Genomic DNA, 14,575 nt, shown 5'->3' on the forward strand with positions numbered 1-14,575 from the left:
GGATACTTTCGTCAATTTGAGAATGGACAAATCTCGTGCTAATTGAACGAAAAAATTAGTCCAAGCTGGACAAAGTGTCTCTTTCATCTTCAGTTTCCCAGGTAACGGTAACGCTAGTGCAAAAATGTTTTTGTCAAGTCGACGTGGCGCTATTGACATAGTACTTCATGAATTAATACATTTTGTAGAGATATTTGAAAAACTTACAATGTGGGTCAAAAGTGTGTAAAAATGAACAAAAAATAACAAGGTCCCACAAATGACCCAGACTTCCAGACCGGAAGTAAGTCTCTCCGCCCGACAATGCAGTCGGAGCGAGACTGGAAACTAGAAAGTTGTTTCATCAATGGAGGAAGCAATTTGGAAGGAAGATGGCGCCCATGTTTCGGACATGTTGTGGGTTTCTTCAGCTACACGGGGCTTGCAAAGTGACTAATCCTCGATTGTTCATAAAGACAGGCTTGAATGTTGGCTCGAAATATTTGTCTAGATCGCCTGTTGTACAGGTAAGCGAATTTATGACAAATGCTTCAAAATATTTATAAACGAGGCTGCTAAAATTATATAACCGCTGCCTTTATAAATGGTATTTTGCACGATCAGATATATCAGCTAGGGAGTTTCAGAGCTTCTTTTTTACGAGCTTGATTACCCATTGATGGAGGCTACAATTAGTTAATCATTGAATCTAATAGACATGAAATTGAACCGTGTATCCAATCGTCAACGTAAGACAACAATATTATTTTCTTGGATTTGCTAACTTATACATTGATCATTTCTGACAATTCCCATGTCCCCCTCCTGGCCTTTATTGCGGGCCCAAGAGAGGCCCGCAACCCTAATCTTGACACTGACCAGCGGATTGCGTTTTACGCGTGCGCGCCACGTTAATAGAAAGCGAACCGAAAACGGAAGTTGAAAATTTTGTTCTTCCACTAAGAACGATCGGAATGCGAAAAATGTGTCAATCACGACAGTTTGTCGTAACACCGGAAGAGAAAATCTGTTCTCCAAGAACGATTGTCACATAAGATCTAGGCTTCTGTCACATGGAAGATTGCAAACATTACAATTTGCAGACGTGTTTTACGGGTGTTGCTTTTGCGAAAATTTGCTCTGATTGTATCACGCATAAACCACGGCAAAGCGAATGATTCCAACAACGGTTATTCTTGAGAAATTCGTTATAACACTGACAACATAGCGAGTTTATCAACCGAGGAAAATCACATCTCAATTCACACCGCATGCTCGACTACAGTTCACTAAACTGTCAATCCGACAAAAAACAACTCTGACTGGTTCGCGGCCGGTTACAGTTAGCGGCAATTAAGCGTGATTTATCATTAATCGTGCCACGTTAATAAAAGGCGAGCACAACATAGCGAGTTTACCGACTGAGAAAAATCACATCTCAATTGACACCGCGTGCTCGATTACACTTCCCAAAACGATAAAAACATGCATTCCTTGCGTGACGCGTTACTCGGGATAATTGTCTTTTGTCCATTTTATCATTTATTTATTGACACTGCCATCTAAAATTACGCACTCTCGTACCAGTACCTTTTCTAAGTGCGTCAAGTCCCGCACTTTCTTACCTGTGGTTACCACTTGTTTGGTAACTCTTAGGGCCTGATTACATGAGCCTGGCTGGCCCGGCTAGCCGGGCTGGCTCAGTTTGCCGAGATCTCGGCACGTCTGTTAAACGCAACAAAAATCAACTTCGCGATTACATGACAACCGGGCCAGCCCGTTTAGCCGAGATCTCGGTATTGCGATGCCGGGATGTCGGCTAGCCGAAATTTTCCATGTAATCGCGTTAACCGGGCCAGCCCGGCTAAGCGGGTCAGCATTAAATTTCTCTTCCGAGCACAATATCCGACGAAAAAATCAATGCTACTCCTTCTAAATAGGATGTAGAGGTAACGTAACCCATCTAGCTGCAAAAGTGCAAAAAATTAACCTCCAAATTGCCGGAAAAAGGTGATTAAGATCATTCGTGCTCTGATCATTCATGTTAAAACCGGGCTGAAAGTCATCTCGGCAAACCAGGCTCATGTAATACCGGGCTGAAAGTCATCTCGGCAAACCGAGCCAGCCCGGCTAACCGGGCCAGCCCGGCTCATGTAATCAGGCCCTTAATGTTTTAATCCAAGGGATCGGCTAAATAATTAGTCTTCCTCAGGTATAATTTGAGCAAGCCTCCTGTTTTGCTTTTGTTTCTGGTGATGACATCATCACTGAGGATGAGAGATTGTGGTCCAATTTGTTTAAGCCAGTCTAGTCCCCTAGGGGTTCTCTCTTGTTTTAGTGACCGCACAAAGCCTGGGGCGGGAGCTGGCGAGCATGCTCTTAGGTGACATCACTGCCCACTATGGAGCCCAGACTCCCCAGAGCCGAGAACGCCTACGGAGTAGCCTGGCTCTAAGCAGGATTTAATGAGATGGCATCTCCCTAGAAATATTAGGTACAAGAAGAGTAATGAGAAATTCTGAGCACTTCTCTGTACTGTGGAGCATTTTCAATGTCTTGCAACCTTCCCCCCTAAAAAAATGACCATAAAATGCTTATACTGTGAGGCTGGCTCAGGAAGGAGGGTTAGGCACACCTATTAAACACTTGTTTTCTATTTTCAAGTAGTTTTACACTTATAATGGTTTCATAAACAGGTTATATCATAATGGTAGATTGATTTCATATAATTTCATATGGAATTTGCTAATATTGAGTTGTTTTTGTGTAGAGATCATGTGGACACTATGTAAAACACAATATAGCTGTGACAAAGATTTTGCCCTCCATGAGCAAGAGATTTTCTTCTTGTAAGGTAGAATAAACCATGATACTTGTATTGTTTTAAGTCTGCTATGATAGACCCAGAAATGGTAAAAAAGGGATACATGAAGTAAAAATGGGCCCTTTCTCGCTTGAATAAAGGGTGGTGGGGCAGAGTTAAAGTGGACCCTTTCTTGGAGGGGTTAGGAGAACGAGCAAAAAACTATGCTTCCTCCCACTGACATGCAGTGGCGGATCTAGGGGCAGGCCCCCACCTTATTTTCTTATTTTATTTTTTTACGAGCACTGGCAGAGTATGCATTTCTGGTGATAATTTATTTTTCAAACATAGAAATTGATCTGTATTCATTTTTATGGAAAGAATTTGTATCAATGAACTCTTATCCCATCCAAGGGGTACATTGTACTCTTAGTCACTTTAATATAAAAACTGAGAAAAGCATTGGTAAACTCCTTACCTTATAAGCAGACTGTGTTGAACATTTCGTTCTTGTGTTTATAGCCAGGACTCATCCTTATAAGTAAGCGACAGCAGCATGGAGGTGCAAATGTGACAGAAAAAAGCCTAAAGGGCTTAGCGTCTTCCGATGGCATCACAATACTCAAGAGGATGGTTAAGCATGTGTGGCCTAAAGACAGGCCTGACCTCAAGAAAAGAGTGGTCGCTGCAGTTGTGCTACTTGTTGGAGCAAAGGTATACATTGTACATGTAAAAAAATTTTACCCAAAACATTTGGTTATGTGTTATGTGGCAAACAATTTCTATTCCTTTAGTTTTTTTTTAATTTGGTTTGGTCATAACTGTACTTGTAAGGAGATATTATAAGGTACATTGCGAGTTTTCTCAGTACATGAAGACTACAGTGAGTTCCACTGATACATGGTGGCTACCCTGGTTTATCAGGCGTGCCATCCCCCTCCCCCACCAAGGAAATAATTCAGAATTGAATACCAGAAATTTTTACACCAGAATTTACTGGTACCCCAGAAAATGATACAGCTGTAGAGGCTTAACAAGAAACCTCAGGAGCTATTTGTCAATTGATGATAAGGTGGCATATACTGCTTCATCCTGTGGGTTAATTAATATTGAAGTAAAGACCATGCAGTCAGGAATAGACTTAAAGAATAGACTGACACCTTTTAGGGTACTTTTTGGAAACTTTTTTATAAGGGTTTTCCTCTTCCCTTGGAGTTCTAGCAACTCTTAACTATTTATTGTTTCATTGCATTAATAATTATCGTGATACATTTGTACATTTGGATTAAAATTTTTGTGATAAAATCTCTTTTTCAGCTGTTGAATGTGCAGGTCCCATTCTTGTTTAAGTATGCTATTGATTATCTCAATAACCTGGATTCCGCTGCCTTGGTTCAGACAGCAGGTGGAACTGTCTTTACTGCACTGACAGCACTGCTCCTGGGATGTGAGTCTAACTAAAAAATATTTTGTTATGGTAGCCTAATGGTTGGTGTGCTGAACTCCTGACTGAGGGGTCTGGGTTAAAGCACTGGGCATGTGACTGGTGTCATTACCTTGGACCAAGTTTGAAAAAGGTCAAATTTTTCTTTCAATATCTCGCAACATTTTTGGATGTTATTTGATGTTGTACTTGTTTGGCCATGTTCGTGCAACATTGTTGCACTGGAGCATGCGCACTAGTTCAATTTGCTCCATCCAACTTATTGCAACATGTTGTAATAGCCGGGTGGCCAAACGCGTGCAATATGTTGTGCACAACAATGTTGTGATATGTTGCATTGAAATGTTGCATGCGTTTGACCAGCTGCTTCAAAACATCTCACAACATGACCCAATAATGTTGGGATATGTTGCATTGAAATGTTGCGCGCATTTGGCGGGGCCTTTAGAGAAGACACTTGATTTTCACAGTGCCTCTCTCCACCTACTTTGTAGGTGTATAAATAGGTACTGGTGAATTTAACAGATTTTAAGTGGATTTGCAAGGTTCCCAGAGGGAAAGGGGAAACTGAAATTTCTTTAAATTTTTATAACTCAAGAAATATTTGTCATAGCTAGAATGGGTTTCATATATTTGGTATTAGAAACTTTCTATAACACATTTTTGGGACATCATCAAATATGATGTCATAATTTGACATTTTCAATAAGTAAGTGAACAAGTTAACTAAGGCAATGTGCTAAGTATGGTAGAAAAAGGTGCACGCAAATGAAAACCATTACCGGTAGTGTATTGTCCCCTTCATGATCCTTTTCCTCACCATTTGGCCCCAGCTGTTTAAGCCGTATGTTACTGAGCTCTGTATATGGCCTTTTAGTATATACTAAAACAGGGGGAGCGTGAGCAATGGTATATTGCAATACCTACATTTTGATTGGTTAACAGGCAATGGTATATGAGCTCATATACCACTGACACAAATTTAATATGGTAGCCGATACGCGTCCACAAAAACAGCTCGGGGGCTAAATTTTGCAATTCTTTGGGCGTTTTTAATAAAACAATTATTCCACTGGCGCTTGTTGGATATGAGATCATTAAAGCCAACTGGGCGCTACGCGCCTTGTTGGCTATTTACCATCTCATATCCATTGCGTGCTCATGGAATAATAATTGTTAATATTTGCAATATTTGATCAAAGATTTGAGGGGTGGGGCTTATTGGAACTTTTTGCTGTAGTGTAGTAATCTTATGTAATATGCATTAATTAATTGATTTTAGATGGTGCAGCCCGAACAAGTGCATCTCTTTTCAATGAATTGAGAAATGCTGTGTTTGCCAAAGTGGCTCAAGGGTCTATTCGCTCTGTTGCAAAAAGGACCTTTCTTCATCTCCATAATCTGGACTTGAACTTTCATCTGAAGAGGCAGACAGGTGCATTGTCCAGAGCCATTGACAGAGGAACTAGGTACTAAATGAATAAAACAGCATAAAAATCATTCTTGTCCCCATAGCCCTTTCGTTTCTCTTAGCCAGCTGGGCCTTGGCACGAGGAAACAAAGGGCTTTGGGGACACAGGATTTCCTGTCCTAGATGCTAAGACTTCCGGTCTTTATGTATGCAGTCATGACGTTTCAAAAGAATGTATGAGAGAGTCGTAACGTTTTCTACTTCCGTTTAGGAATTCTTTGTTCCAAACAGCCAATCAAAAAAATTCGAATTAATTTAAAAATCCTATATCCCCAAGGCCCTCCGTTTTCATTGTGCCAAGCCAGCTTAGAGAAACGAAAGGGCTACAGGGACGAGAATGCATAAAAACATTATTAATAGTAGAAAGTAAGAGCCACCTTGAACAGTATGTTTATCAGCTATTAGATGAAAGTGCATGTACTACAAAGCAGTGTTATTTGATTGCCCATGCACTAAAGTTTTATCCACAGGCTAAAAAGTAATAATAAACATGATAATAAACAGCATTGTTTGAAATCACAGCTTAATTGCTTCCATTTAAATGGTTGCACACTTGCATTTCTTCCATATACTCAAAAGCTACAGTGTAGAAACACCTTCAGTTTTTATTTTGTGTGGTACTGTTTAATATGCTGCTGTGCTCAACAGCTTGCATTTAAATTGCTGCACTTAAATGTTAGAACCACCTTTTACAGCATTACAAATAAATAAACATATTAAGGGGATATTTTAACCTTGACTTGATTATTTTAACAGGGGTATCAACTTCATTTTGAGTGCATTGGTGTTTAACATCTTTCCAACAATTTTTGAGGTGCTGCTTGTGTCTGGAATATTGGTAAGTTTCTTACCTTGAATGCATTTAATATATCTTTGTAAGGTTGGAGCTCAGAACCGTGAATCAGAGACTTCATGGATGGATGGCAGTTCCATTCCACCCCACTATCAGTCAGGTCAAAAACCCTACAAGGTCAGTTTTCTGACCTGACAAACTAATAGAAAAGTTCTAAGTGGGACCCCCCCGCCGCCAGCCGGGGACAGACGGAGGGCCGGGGAAGGAGAGTGGAGTGGGAACAGACCCACAGAGCGAACACGCCCAACACGAAACGCAGACGAGACCGGAAGCCAGCGGACGGACCGGCCCGGCCCCAGCCAAGGCCAGGGAAGAGAACGAGGGCAGGGGACAAGAAGAGTGGGAACAGTGGGTATTTGACTTATTGAAGCTCCTTCTTGACTCCCTGCCTTACAAGCTTTTCTGGAACCTTGTGTCTAATCTGATGGCATAGCCCTACAAACATTTTTAACTAGTGACTCGAATAGGTTGTTACCTGTACTTGCACCCATTCAAAACCAAGTTACTCAGGGACGGGGAGCGGGGGAAAAAAGAAAAAAAAGAAAAAAAAAGATAAGAGGAGCCGCCCCCCCCAGCACAGCAGCCCCCCAGGGAAAAAGCCCGCCGTCCAGTTACTCACCACCAATCAAAGACTATACAGATCTCTGCAGATTGAGCTGTTTACACAATTTTAACAATTTTCCTTTTTTGCAGACATACCGCTGTGGCAAAGAATTTGCCCTGGTCACACTAGCTTGTCTTGGAACATATGCTGCATTCACACTCTTAGTAACACAATGGAGGTAGAGTTACATTGTATTTCCATGGATTTCCTTTGTGAATAACACTCCATATTCCGAGCTTCGTTCTTGTCCGACTTTCGGTCTAGCCTTTTTGCTCTGAAGGTTGTGTGTTATTGATAACCGCAGTGATATTATTAATAATTTTTTTTTCTTTTTTACACACTCTGCAGGACCAAATTTCGTGTGCAGATGAACAAAGCAGATAACGAGGCAGGGTCCCAAGCCATTGACTCTCTCATTAATTATGAAACAGTTAAGGTACCAGTACAGTCCTACCATCCTACCATCACAGGCCTTTAGAATCATGATAAGATTACTTAGGGCACTTTCCATTTGTCAGAACTCGCTGGCCAGTGTGGTATATTTGAGAACAGAATTCCGTTGTTACTTGTTAGTCAGATTTGTCCTGTCAAATCAGTCAATATATAAATATTGAACTATGGTGGATGTGTGGGAAAATTTTCATGCAAAATGCGCATATTTTCACATTTAAAACCACCGGACCCGCCGGCCAGTGCTGACAGATGAAAAGCGCCCTTAGTAACGGCCGTCTGTGGACATTAAAAGTTCTTAGCAACGTTAAAAGTAAAAAGACACGTAGACTTTAAATAAAGTCCTTCGTCTTGTTTATTATGGCGCGCCGGGATTATGTGAAAACTCGTGGGGTCGACTTGTGGCAAGTCTAAAAACGTTGTTATCTTTTCATTTCTCGATTTGTAGCGTGCGAGAGCTGCCTCTCGAGTTGAAACTTCTGCAAACTCAAAAAATGCTCTCGCACGCTTCAATTAAATGAACAACAGAAACAATGAAATGCAAACAATCAACGTGCAAGTATTAATTAGTTTTATTAAATATACAGAGCCGTGATTAAAAGTCTCAGAAGTAGAATCGAGTGAAAATATATTTTATTCGTAAACCAATCAAAAACTGACTTGAAAGTGTTGAAGTTGCTTACGTTTCCGTGTAGTGATTTATGGCTCAAACTTAATGTGTAAATGATTACTTTGGAACGCAATGTCGTTTTGATTGAGATGCCCCTTTCCTTTCAGTATTTCAACAATGAACAATTTGAGGCCGAGAGATACGACAAGCTCCTAGCAGATTACGAGAAAGCTTCTCTCAAGACAACCACAAGTTTAGCTCTGCTCAGCTGGGGACAGAACTTTATCTTCAGCGCTTCACTGAGTATGATCATGATACTGGCCAGCAAGCAAATCCTACAAGGTACATTTAAATGTTTGTGTTCAAACTGTAGCAAGTTATAACTGTCTGTTAGTAATGAGATGCGATCTCTGGAAAAAAAAAATGTCTAGCTTAGGGGTGCTTCAGGAAACATGTCAACATAGCAGTTCTTCTTTGTGGGATTATAGCGCAATTTTGCAGTAAAACGCTTATTTCTTTTATATTTGTAGTGATCTGTGCATGAAAGTCGCCTAACCTATTCACGATTTAGAGTTTTGACTTTGAGTGGCTTGAACTTGCTTTAATTAATTGAAAAGCTCAGCAAACGAGGCAATAATATAAATGCGTATGGTCATGCGGTGAATCCGTTGAGCAATTGGAGAATCCCCGATTATTAATATTTATCGAGTCAAAGAACAGAATAATCAGCGGTCTCAGTCAAAGCGGCAGGATTCCGACCGACCCCTCGTTCCCAGGGTATTTCGCCTTCAGGAGGCGGTGAGAAAAAAGTTCCTGGCGTTTAATTCTTTTTGTTTCTTTCCCTTCTTTCGTCCCTTAGGTACAATGACAGTAGGTGACCTGGTGATGGTTAATGGTCTGTTATTCCAGCTATCCGTACCACTTAACTTCCTTGGCTCTGTTTACCGTGACATAAGGCAATCACTGGTTGATATGCAGACATTGTTTGACCTTCATAAAGTTTCTTCATCCATCAAGGTACGGTCGGTAGACATGTCTCTGCGACGATCTCTTTTGACTGATTACAATACAACACGTAAAGGTTATTATTTGGAATGACCCCTTCCCCCTATTTAATACACAGGAAATTTTTTTTCATGAACCCCCTTTGAAGCCTTTTTTTTGCCCTGACCCCCCTCAAATCCCACTAACCCCCGCTACCCCATAAAAAATGAACGGTCCCTAAGATTAATTAAAGAAATCTGTGGTTATCGGTGAGGGGAATTCATTTTTCGATCGAGTGACTGACGTCAGGGGAAAATATTTCATGGATATTGAAGTGGCGCACTGTTAACTCCGATTTTCTATCGTTTCATTCTAGGTGAAGCCTGGTGGTTTTCCTCTTGTTCTAAAGCCTGGCGATCAAAAGTCGCATGTTATCTTTGACAACGTTGTGTTCGGCTACTTACCAGGACAGAAAATTTTGAACGGTCTGACATTTACTGTTCCAGCGGGAAAGAAGATTGCTATTGTAGGAGGCAGCGGTTCGGGGTATGTTAAAATGCAAGGATATGTCATACGGACGAAGGCTGGTAGCATTAGGGTTATGCTGGGGTGGGGCACTGGGTGGGGTCGAGTTCCCAGTGGAATGCATGCCTCCCCCCCCCCCCCCCCTGTAGAATCCCAATGGAAGGGTCTTTAGGCCCTAGACAAGTAAAGTGTTTGATTTCGATCCCGGAGCCCTAGGCTTCTTTTCTTTCACGTCTCCCTTAGAGCCCTAACGCAGTTGAATGAAGCCCTGGAACCCGGAGTGTTTTAAGTCGGAGCCCAGGAACTTTCAACCTTCTGGCGACCTTAACCATGGTAGACCCTCAATCTCTTGTGCTTATAAATGACTAGACGTCGAGCCCGAAGTTCCCATGAGCGAATTGTCCTGTCAGTGAATGGGAGAACCAATCAGATTCGGGGATTTCCAACAGAACACTACACCGGCTGTTAAATCACTGCATACTCAGGCTAATTTAATTCGGTGATGTTTTGAAGTCTGCCTTTCTTTGTTGTCTGCTGTCTCTATGTGAAATTGCGGAAAATAAATGAAAATAAATGAAAAACTCGCCGACTGTGGCTGCTGTGGCTGCATTCAAAACTAAAATTAGAAAACTAATTCTTTCGGATTACGTGGAGAAAAATATTAATTTTTGCAAATTTTTTGCGCTTAAGAATTTTTAATTTTTTTTTTTTTTTTTTTTTTTAATTTTTTTAAATTTTTTTTTTTTTTTTTTTTTATTTTTTTTTTTTTTTTTTTTTTTTTTTCCCCCTTTTTTCCTAAAGGGCAAAACCCAAAAACACCATAAAAAATTTTTTTTTTTTTTTTCGTCATGATTGTTCCCGTCACTTCTGACATTTCCTTGGTTTCTGGTGGGAGTGTTATGGGCAAGTTTGCATGGCTAAAGTTTTCGCTGTTTTGTCGCATTTAATATTCTTAATCTCTTTTAGCAAATCCACCATCGTCCGCTTGCTGTACCGATTTTACGATCCTCAAGAAGGCCGCATTCTGGTGGCTGGCCACGATATTCAAGATCTCTCTCTTGATTCTTTACGAAAAGCTATAGGCATTGTACCACAGGTAATGTCTGTATCTGTTCAAGGGTATCACTTACCTATTGTCTTTGCAAATCAAAGAAAAAACCTATATTAGCGAGAGGGTTTGATTCACAACTGGGCTATAAAATCAGTAATTCATCCTCATTGCATACCTCATTACCACATCTCGGTAGACTAAGTAATGGGAGGAGTCCGCGACTACTGTGGCATCTAGGGTATATAGCGGGCAACAAGGGTAGCACTGTCAACCAGCACCAGGGGAGGAAGGTGGGGCGACAAAATCTTCCTCCAACGGAACGCCGGCAAAAATGACAGTAATCGAGGCAGCAAAGCATCATGCACGCCCCGAGGTATGAACGCACGCTGCATTTTGAAGGGTTTAAATCAAATTCTGTGATGCGCTAATTATGTATGCAGTGAGACTAGAAAAATTAATTCAACTTTCAAGCTCAGAGCTTAAAAAAAATCACCACAAAGGGCAATCTGTCGGTAAAATGATAATTATCCTTCGATATTCTAGTAAACGTTTAGTGGCCAAAATTCATAAATTTGTTAGGCCTTGAAGGTGACACCTCAGTACGCCAGAATTTTGACGTGAATTTCCACATGGATTGGGGTCCCGCACAACGTGAGCCTTGGGGGGAGAGAGGCCCGGGAGGGCCCCCCCGGCACACGAGCGAGAGAGGTCCCGGACGAGCGCCCCGCAGACGGGAGAGAAACGGCCCGCGCGAACCGACGAGACCAAGACAAACCGCCGACCGAGGGGCCGAACAGGAGCCCGAGGCGCCCGGGCGGGCAAACACGGGAAGGGCGCCCCAGGGCCACCCACCAAGCGAGGACCCCCCCCGGGCCCCGCCCCCGAGCCACCACAAACAGGAGCAAGCGGAAAGCCCGCCGGGGGGCGGAGGAGGGCCCCCAACCAGGGACAACCCCCATATAAACAGGCCCTTAGTTATAAGTGTTCTTCCTTTCTTTGCAGGATACCGTTCTGTTTCACAATGATGTGTTCTATAACATTAACTACGGTCGCATTGAAGCGACAGAGGATGAAGTTTACGAGGCAGCCAAGATGGCGGAGATCCACGACGCAGTACAGCGCATGCCCAAAGGATACCAAACTCAGGTCGGAGAGCGAGGTTTGAAGCTGTCAGGCGGTGAAAAACAAAGGATAGCTATCGCTAGGGCTATCTTGAAGAATCCGCCGATATTAATGTACGATGAAGCGACGTCATCTTTGGATTCTATCACTGAAATGGTAAGACTTGTTACGCCGGATTATGGATAGTAATACAGCGAACGCATTGAGTGACGAGGTCAAATTAAGGGGCATGGGGGAGGAGGGGGAGCGGCGCTCTAACTCGTGGGAGGGTAGGGTTCGTGTAGAATGTTTAAGTTTGCTCGCGAGCACAGTAGCCTACGCATCCGTAGCTTTTGTCAGTTTAAGTAACATGAAGCAGCTTGAAGTGTTACTTCTCCCGCCAGATGGAATGTTTAATTGTTAGGTTATCGCAAGCTATCCCACAATATTTGTCAGGTCTTTTTTTTAGAAATTTCCACTATCCTTTAAACACTTTGAAGGTAGAGAAAGGCATTGTAAGAGTAAGTAAGAGTAAGTATTTAATTTACCTAAGATCACAACATGAATATAACGGCCAAGGTTCGAACGTCCACCTTTGAATGTCTGCATCTGCTGACCACTGTGGCTTTTGTGTTCTTACAGTGCTTTATTTTGATCCATTCGAAGATAAATCGTTAGAAGCACAGCAAAGTGCGCGCGTTGAAGCGCTTCAACTTTACTGTAGTACCTTTTTGTATCCCTGCAACTAAAAACATTTTTACCGCATTCACGTTGCAGAACATCCTAAACAGCCTCAGGCGAGTCACAAAAGACCGGACGTCCATCTTCATCGCTCATCGTTTGTCCACTGTGGTAGACGCTGACGAAATCCTTGTGCTGGAAGACGGACGCGTGCGCGAGAGAGGTGCTCATTATTCACTGATCACAGACCCGAACAGTTTATACGCTCACTTGTGGCACAAACAGCACGAGGCGCACAAGGCGGAGGTACACAGTTAGGTCAAGTCGGCGACGGTACATCGGCTGCGGCATGTAAACGAATGTAAAGGAACTGGTACAAGCGTGGAAGCGAGGTGCAGAGGACGCTGCTCCAAGTGTCACATGTTGGGAACAAAAGGATCTTTTTTTCTGGCATGAATGACAAACCAACCACACACTTTGAAAGGTGGACATTTTGGCCGGTTTCCTATCGCCTTTTGTAAAACTAAGACAAAAAAAATTAGAGAGAAAGAAGAAAGAAATCGTGCAACCGGTACAAAGCGCGGGAAAACGTGCAACCAGCGACAAGCGCGGGAACTCGTGCCACCCGCGACAAACGCGGGAAAACATGTAACCTGTGGAAAGTGCGGGAAAAGCTCCGCAAGCCAAATGGCCTGATTGCCCAACATACCAGCATCTGCTGTGTTATTGGCTACTTTCAAATGTCATTTGAAGACCGGTCTTGCAAAGAAAACAACGTCACGTGATTCAACTATTTGACAGTTAATCCGTCTGAGGTTGACTGTTTATTTTTTGCCGCGACATCATTTTGTTCTGTATACTTGATTCACAAGAATTTAATTGTGCTGTTCAGTCGGGGGAATAATTGCCGGTTTTGGCAATCTTCGTTGAAGCTCTCGAAGAGTTTCCAAATTATTTTATCCAATCAAAAACAAGCGCGAGCGCGCGCGAGTAAACCGAAAGCAATCGCTCGTACAAATTCGTCATGTTGCTTAGCAACTTCTCGGACGAAAACCGCGGGCTCAGTCACTTCTCGGAGAAGTGATGTCGCCATCAACTGGCACTTGTTCCTTCGACTGTGTTATGAATTTCTGAGGTGAATTTGATTCTCGCATTTAAAGGGTTGTGTCTAAAACACAGCCGAAGAGTGATTTTATCATTCACAAATTCCAATAAAGCGTTCTTGATGCGTTTTGATAATGAGTGTATTATAGCTTTATGTAAAATGGTAACTTACAATTTCTGTTCGGTTTCGAATATTTAAATAAATTGCAGAGTGCAGAGTAGTGTAATTAATATATGGAGTATTGTATTGTAGCGTTAGTAAATGTGTTGTAAATAATTAAAACAATTAAAAACAATATCTAAATAACTTGCGCTTGTTTTAAGCTATTTTCAAATCAATAGAATACCAATCACTGAATAACTGACTCCAAAGGAAACACTGGGTGAGTTACTGAAGGTAAACAATGAGAATTGAGCGAAAGAAAAACTGGCATTTCCCTTGGAGGCAAATAGTACACAAAACTTATGGTTCTGAATTTGAGGTAACATCATGTTAGTCGGCGCGACACAGCTTGTTTCCACAAGGATTTATACAATTTTGTTTCCCAAAGTAAGGATAGTGAAGATGATTTTTTTTTGAACACGGGACAAAGAAAAATTCTGAGTCCCCGACGGGAATCGAACCCATCGCCTCCCAGATACAAGTTGGGTGCTCTAACCAACTGAGCTACGAGAGACTCGTGGTGAGCTGGGCCATTTACTAGGTTGATATGTGACACGCGTCATGCATACTACTAGGATAAGCAATGTCCAAATCATAAAGGGTGTAGTAGATAATAAAGATGGTAAATTTTAAGCTCGGTGAAAAATTCGAGCGCCCAACCGGTATCTGGGAGGCCATGGGTTCGTTTCCTGTCGGGGACTGAGAATTTTTCGTTGTCCCATGCTCGTGTCATTGCTGAAAAAAATCATCTT

At 42.1% G+C, this 14,575-nt stretch overlaps 1 protein-coding gene and 1 non-coding gene across 2 annotated transcripts; one reads left to right on the top strand and one right to left on the bottom strand.

Annotated features, from left to right (window-relative positions):
* Positions 1-313: 313 nt before the first annotated feature.
* LOC144659004 (iron-sulfur clusters transporter ABCB7, mitochondrial-like) lies at positions 314-13,952 on the top strand. The gene is made up of 14 exons (XM_078519533.1): positions 314-506; positions 2,750-2,833; positions 3,305-3,496; positions 4,100-4,229; positions 5,509-5,695; positions 6,454-6,535; positions 7,244-7,332; positions 7,503-7,590; positions 8,382-8,556; positions 9,074-9,231; positions 9,575-9,744; positions 10,690-10,819; positions 11,777-12,052; positions 12,653-13,952. The coding sequence occupies exons 1-14, from the start codon at positions 372-374 to the stop codon at positions 12,872-12,874; spliced, it is 2,118 nt and encodes a 705-aa protein (XP_078375659.1). The 5' UTR covers positions 314-371; the 3' UTR covers positions 12,875-13,952.
* A 311-nt stretch (positions 13,953-14,263) lies between these two features.
* Positions 14,264-14,338, bottom strand: Trnat-ugu (transfer RNA threonine (anticodon UGU)). Its single transcript has one exon. It is a non-coding gene; the product is annotated as a tRNA-Thr (tRNA).
* Positions 14,339-14,575: the final 237 nt, after the last annotated feature.

The sequence above is a fragment of the Oculina patagonica genome, chromosome 6, assembly GCF_052425735.1.
Source record: "Oculina patagonica isolate OP01 chromosome 6, crgOcupat, whole genome shotgun sequence".
Taxonomy (NCBI): domain Eukaryota; kingdom Metazoa; phylum Cnidaria; class Anthozoa; order Scleractinia; family Oculinidae; genus Oculina; species Oculina patagonica.

What these genes read in the sequence shown, in the direction of transcription:
- LOC144659004 (XM_078519533.1), top strand. Translation starts at nt 372, where the DNA reads ATGGCGCCCATGTTTCGGACATGTTGTGGGTTTCTTCAGCTACACGGG. An exon ending in CTCTTAGTAACACAATGGAG is followed by an intron (nt 7,333 to 7,502) that starts GTAGAGTTACAT and finishes CACACTCTGCAG; the next exon opens with GACCAAATTTCGTGTGCAGA. An exon ending in CTATAGGCATTGTACCACAG is followed by an intron (nt 10,820 to 11,776) that starts GTAATGTCTGTA and finishes CTTTCTTTGCAG; the next exon opens with GATACCGTTCTGTTTCACAA.